General features: G+C 37.1%; 1 protein-coding gene across 3 annotated transcripts in view; it reads left to right on the top strand.

Annotated features, from left to right (window-relative positions):
- Positions 1-6,976, top strand: part of C4H6orf89 (chromosome 4 C6orf89 homolog) — a 37,420-nt gene that overhangs the window by 10,125 nt on the left and 20,319 nt on the right. For all 3 annotated transcript variants that reach the window (XM_042465354.1, XM_042465352.1, XM_042465351.1), the window contains 2 exons: positions 1,047-1,253; positions 1,921-2,086. In XM_042465354.1, coding sequence (XP_042321288.1) covers positions 1,065-1,253; positions 1,921-2,086 — 355 coding nt within the window. In that variant the 5' untranslated portion in view covers positions 1,047-1,064. The remainder of the gene's footprint in view (positions 1-1,046; positions 1,254-1,920; positions 2,087-6,976) is intronic.

Below are 6,976 nucleotides of genomic sequence, written 5' to 3' on the forward strand. Positions count from 1 at the left end.
CCCATAGGGAATTATTGTTCCGGGTTACGAATGTTTTTTCGGGTTACGAAAAAACTTTTGGTGCTTTTTTCGGCTTTTTCGCACGGAATCGCGGCTTTTCCCCATTAGCGCCTATGGCAATTCGGCTTACGAAGGCTTTTCGGGTTACGAAAGCGGCCGCGGAACGAATTACTTTCGTAACCCGAGGCACCACTGTACTGTAACATAATAAAGATATGAAACTGAGTGTGAAGCTGATATTTGCTTATTTTCCACTATATGACTAGAAAACGCAGCAGTTTCAGTCTGAACTTCGATGTCTAGAATCCTTTGCTTTACAACTACTTTTGCTGGATCTAAACCCATCTTTAGAATAGTATCTCTAGAAAGTCCAAGGAGGTTCAATTTCTTGTGAATAGCTGTTTCCCTAAAGGTTTTGTAGTTACTGTATCTGTCAAAATTAGCTGGGACAATCCACCGGGATTATTATTTAGTTTTAACCAATAAATAAAGATATTTATCCATAAACTAGAATCAATTTTGCTGATCCCTGCTTCCCTTCTCAATACGGTATTTGGAGTGTTTTTTGTAATATCTTGATCTTGAAAAGTTGCACAGTACTTACACCTTTTTCACTCTCTGAATAAAAAAAGATCACAAAATGGATTTAGGATTTTTTTGGTAGATAACATGGTTAACTTTGCTATTGTTTATTTGTTTTTTAGGTACAGCTAGCTCTCTATGCCAGCTCTTGAGTGTTTGTGTGTAAACAAAAAAGAAAACAAGCAAACAAATAAAAGTAAACATTATATTTTTATAGCATCTATTATATCAATATGAACAAAATATTCTTATTTTAGGTTTTTAAACCACAGATGTTTGGTTCTCTAAACTCACTTTTTGTTATGTGTTCGCATGAACTGTGGTCATCATTCTTCAGAGCCAGCTTTGTGATCATGTTGCAAAGGAAACGTGCTCAGACAGGGTACTTGCTGTCCTTTCTGTCCATTTTCCTTGAGGCACTGAAATATTTTCTTTGTTAATGCTGTTTAAAATATCCCCAACAGGATTTTTCACCAGTGGACATGGAGCTTTCTGCCAGCGATCTTAGCATTTATGATAAACTTTCTGAGACCATTGACTTGGTGAGACAGACTGGTTATCAGTGTGGTATGTCTGAAAAAGCCATTGAGAAATTCATCAGACAACTCTTGGAAAAAAATGAACCTCAAAGGGGACCCACACGCTACCCCCTCTTGATGTTTCTCTATAAGGTAAAGCATTTTTGAATGGCCTTATAGTTGCCCGTGTTTTTACAGGAAGGGTAAAATCTCAGGATGATGGACTGCTAATCTCATCAGTTCTAGGCAGTATAGTAAATAGTAAGAATTGTTGCTGTAATCCAGCAACATCTGCAGGGCCACATGTTCCCCATCCCTGCCTTTTGGGAAAGTGCCTTTTGGGAAGGTGCGTTGTACTTAGTCATATAGCAGGAAGGCAAACTATTGAATCAAAGTAGTAATTTGAACAGTCAGGTATATTTTTGGGAGGAATGTTAGAAAGAATTAATCTTCAGGCTTTGGTCTCTGGTGGCCTGACCTAGATTGGTTGCTCAGAGGTTATTGCATGTTTGTGTGTTGACCACAGCTCTATTTTTAAATGCATAGGTGAGTATGGTACATCACTGTACACAGAAGTGTATGTCATGGTAATATGGCATCTAAATACCATTTCTTTATTATATTGTTATTTGTCAGAATATTTTGGAATATTTTTACCACAACCTTTGCAAGGAAACAGTGACACAAGGGCTCAGCAGACTTCATAGTTGCCAGGCTTGTGTTTTCCTGAAATACAACACCCTTTAAGGAGAGATTCTCACTTTAAATACATGTAAGGCTATAGTGCTGTCAACCATCTAATGCTTTTCTTCCCTTGCAGGGCCTGGTTACTCTGGGGTTAGTACTTCTGACTGCATACTTCATGATTCAGCCACATACCCTTTCAGTCCCTGAAACTACCCTCTCGAGAGCCCATGCGTGGGGCTCCCTCATGAATCATATCCGCCTGCTGTCTTTACCCATTACCAAGAAGTATATGCTGGAAAGTAAGTTATTTATGTATCTACTTAACCATAATTTGACATAGAGAGGTGGAGTGCATTAGTGGTGACATCTATGATCAATAATAATTAACATAAGAAAATAATAGCCACTAATGACTTCCCCATCTTTAACTGTAAAAATCACATTCTGCCTTTTGTAAGGAATAAAATGAGAACTGCTACTGAGTTTTGCTAACATCTGCCTGCAGAAAGCTCTAATTGACTCCTCCACATGTGCAAAGGCTTTATTTTGTCTTCATAAGAAGGTTTAGTAAATTGGTTCAAGTGGGAGTGTTCTGATGCATCAGCACATGATGCACTGTAGTAACTTGCTAACCTGTTGTTAACATCTTTTTCTTTAAAAGAAACCCTCACATGGTTCCAGGCCAGCCATAAACAAGGATTGGCAGAGGCTAGTCGTCTGAAGGGCAACTAAAACAGAACAGGCACTGGTTTATTGTTAGGGGGAGATCTTGTTCATTTCAGATTTTTGAAGAGGAAAGTCAGCCAATTATGATCAGTCTCTTGTTCAATAAATGTCTATCTCATAAGGCTTATACCAAATCACACTTATTTCACAAGTTGCAATCTTGGATATGCTCTTCAGGAAATAAAACAAGAAAGACACTCACAGGACGTGTTGTTAGTTAAAATTTTCTGCCCTTCTTTTTGTGTCCCAAGGACTAGCAGCCTGTTCAAAGTAAAATTTCTAGCCTTTTGTTTCAGGTGGAAGTCTGCTTACATTGCAGATGAAGCATTTCTTGGCATCCTTTTATCACACAGTTTAAGAAAAATAATTATTTGGGAAACCTATACACAGTTTTTTTGAACTTAAAGAAGAATTTAGTTAATCTTTTCAGCAACAAAATCTGGATTTCACTTTTTCTTCACCTGTTTTTTCCTTCTCTATCAATAACTCTACATGTGTATGAAGGACACCATTACAGGTTACTGGGGATTTATATCTATGAGATTTGTGAATAACTTATGTAACATATAGGAATCTAAAATCATTAAAAACTTGAAGAACGAGATTTTGTAGTCTATGAAAGCTCATGCTACTAATTTATTATTTTCAGTTAGTCTCAAAGGTGCTACACAATCTCTTTCCTTACTGATTTTACAGATTAACATGGCTATATCTTTGAATTTAAGAACTGTTATATATCTCCAGTTTTCAATGTATTTAAAGGCTTTATTTGGTTGCCCTTAGAATGTTGTAAAGCCCACAGAAAGAGGATAGTAATGGTGATGAAGAGAAAGAGGTATTTTTCTGTTTGTTTTTCTGCTGAAGGGCAAGAAATGAGCAGTCTAGGTATTTGTTACTAGAAGAGGGTAAGGCACTCGGAGGAAACTCAGAATAAAGTGTCATCTCTTCTAGTAGAACTTCATTTTCAGTTCCTTCAGGAAGGTTTCCATGACCAAGTACATAGACCAAGTACATAGGGCACAACTGTCTCAATTATAATTAGCTGAAAGATCATTGTAGCTGTGCTGCGTTCTCAGGGAAATTGATTAAAAACCTTAGTTCTGCTACATTGTTATTGTTGCTAATTGCCTTTGAATTGACTTCAGCTCATGGAGACACTGTGAGTGAGACACCGCCAAGACCCCCCATTTTCAACTGTTCTGCTCTATTCCTGAAGTCTGAGGGCCATGGCTTCCTTCATTGAGTCTATCCATCTAGTATGTGGTCTTCTTCTCTAATACTCTCCACCTTTCCTAGTATTATTGTCATTCCTAGATAGTCTTGCCTTCTCATAATGTGTCTGAAATATGATAGTCTCAGTTTAGTCATCCTGGCTTCCAATGAGAGTTCAGGCTTGATCTTTTCTAGGACCCATTTGTTTGGCTTTTTGGCTGTCCATGGTATCTTCAGCACTCTTCCCCAGCACCACTTCTCAAATGAGTTGATTCTCTTTCTGTTAGCCTTCTTCATCATCCAGCTATCACATTGTGCATGATTATGAGAAATGAGTTGATTGCCTTTCTGTCAGCCTTCTTCGATGTCCAGCTCTCACATTGTACAAGGTGATGAGAAATACAATTGCTTAGATTATCCTAACTACAGTGCTCAGTTATATATCTTTGCACTTTAGGATCTTGTCTAGTTCCTTCTTAACTGCCCTTCTCAGTCCTGGTCTTCTTCTGATTTCTTGACTGCAATCTCTGTTCTGATCAATGATTGATCCAGGGTATGGGAACTTTTTTACTATGTTCATTTCTTTGTCATCTAAAGAGAATTTATGTAACTTTTCTGTGGTCATTTTTTTTAATGTTCAACATTAAACCTGTCTTAGCACTTTCTTCTTTGACTTTTTTAGTGTAACTGTTTCAAGTCTTTGTTGTTTTCTGCTTGTAGTATAGTGTTGTCTGCTACTACTTACATTGCTTTAAAAAAGTATTGTCAGATGAAATACGTTTGAGAACCTGTATTTGTGTCAACTTATGGCAGACCCATGAATTAAATAGGGTTTTAGGTAAGGAAAATATCTCAGAGGTAAGGAATTTTGCCAATTTCTTCCTCTGAGATATAGCGTACAGACCCAGATATTTGTTGGTGGTCTCCCATCCAAGTTCTAAACAGCACTGACCCCACTTAGCTTTCAAGATCAGATAGGATTTGGTGCCTTTGGATATTGAGGCCAGCATATATATGCAAATTGTCACAAAGAAAATCAAGAATTGAGCATAAATGTGCAGAATGTTTTATAGTGACATGGAGGCATTTCTACAAATAATTATGGACCATACATAACATTTAGAACATTCTAGCCACAAAAGGTTCTCTGTCCTTAAATTATTCAGAATTTCATAGTAGTATCTTCTATATTTTGTTCATATAGAGAGTCAGAATCTTCACTTGAAGAACTGTGCCCTAATTGTTTTTATGGACCTAACTCCTGTTAATGCTAAATAAAGTAAACCCATTAAATATAAATCCAATAAGCCCATTAAACCCCAATTTAATGGGTGTACTGTACTGTACAATACAACACTTAATTTCTGAAGATTATTGAGTCTGCTCAAGTGTAACAGTAAAACAGCTCAGCATCTCTATTCTGTAGTAACTACATTATTGAACATTAATTCCCCAATGGTTCAAATTATGTGTTACATAGGAAGTGAGGGAGTTTGTGCTTTGTCCTTTGCCCATTAATTGCAAGCTCCATGTTCTGCGAAAGCCAGTATGCTTAGTTTCCTGTACTTTTCTCATGCTTGCATTACTTAGCTGAATATGTTCTAGTCTGGTAAGTCACTTTGTGCTTCTCTTAAGATGGAAGATAAAAGGGAGGAAAGGCTGCTGCTATATCAACATCTGTGTTCCAAATGGTATATAAAGAACAGTACAAAGAGTTAACGTAACTAAGCAGCTTTGCTTTCATAGAGAGGAATCTTGTTCAGAAGCTGACTCATGCTAGATGTCAAGTATCTGCAAAGTGTTGTTTAGATGTGTCTATTGCTGTGTTATAACTTCAGTCCTTAATGAGCTTAATTAGCACCCTGAGAACATAGAAGCTGGCCATTCTTGCTTTCAGAAAACTATTGTCATCATTCATTTATTTATACATGCTGTTTCATTATAATATCTAAATGTTAAAGAAAGCTCTCAAGTATCAGTTGCAACTAATATAAAAAAAGAGTGGATGAGAATTGTATAATTAACTCTAAATATTTCCAGTTACCCAAAGATTTCTGGAACCGACAACAAAATCTTGCTTCAGAGGGTGGTAACACACACACAGGAAGCCTTCATCTCTTGTTCATAATACATAATGAGGTGCTTACAGGTGAAGAGGCTAACTTGTTAGGAACACCTTCCTAGCAGTTTAATAAAGTTCCCATTGTTATTAGCTGACAAGACAGTTGAAACCCTAAAACATTCTGTCACCATTTAAGCTGGAAGATACATTTAATTTTAAGTTTTTTGTGGGTTTCTCAGGCTATGTGGTCATGTTCTAGAAGAGTTTATTCCAGATGTTTTGCCAGCATCTGTGGCTGGGATCTTCAGAGAATGCTTGCATGGAAGAGAGAGGGGTGTGTGTATGTGTGTGTGTGTGTGTATACTGTGTGACCCTGGGTAGGGAAGAGTGATTTCCATGTTAATCTGTGTATTGTTCTGTTGTTGATGGCAGGGTGGTTTCTCATTTGCATTTGCTGAATCCTGATTTTGCTATTAGAAATGGAATTCCTGTAGAAGCCTGCTATTTTTATTTAAAGAATTTAAACTTCAGTCGTATATTTAAATGGTTTTAAAATATGGCAAACCATATGCTTGGTTATAGTGTGAAACCCAAAGGGAAACAGATTGTGCTTAGTACCAAGGTGTGTTCTAGTCTAATGTCCTATGTCTGTTTTTGAGAAGAAGCTGTCTTTTTAAAGCAGGTTGAACAAAGTGTAATGCATCTCTTAAAGTGAAATGCATCAATGTTTCTTTGATATTTTATGATGTTGTATTACTTGATCTCATTTTACAAATTGATATTTTAAGGAGGGTGGGATAGGGGGAAGGGAGACCTTGTTGTTATTTACTTGTATTTTAAACTCTGTTGTTACCCGCCTCTATCCCCAAAAAGGAAGAGGCGGGATTTATTTATTTATTTATTTATTATCATCTCTCTGCAGCCGCCTCCAGCTGTTTTTGTGTACTCAACCATTCTAGACTCTTGGGTCTGTCTTTTTTCTGGTCAAAAAAGAGAGGAGAAGCACCTTCCCTGGAAATCTCATGGAGAACTATAACCACATACTTTTTTCAAAACCAGAAGTGGAATTGCAGCCACTTCTGGTTTTCTTTTGTTTCATTTTGTAGTGGTCAGATAGATGGTCCCAGGATTAGCCTTAGTTACTCACCTCTGTTTTGAGATGGGATTAATATACAGATATGGCAACAAT

This window comes from Sceloporus undulatus, chromosome 4, assembly GCF_019175285.1.
Source record: "Sceloporus undulatus isolate JIND9_A2432 ecotype Alabama chromosome 4, SceUnd_v1.1, whole genome shotgun sequence".
In the NCBI taxonomy this organism is placed as follows: domain Eukaryota; kingdom Metazoa; phylum Chordata; class Lepidosauria; order Squamata; family Phrynosomatidae; genus Sceloporus; species Sceloporus undulatus.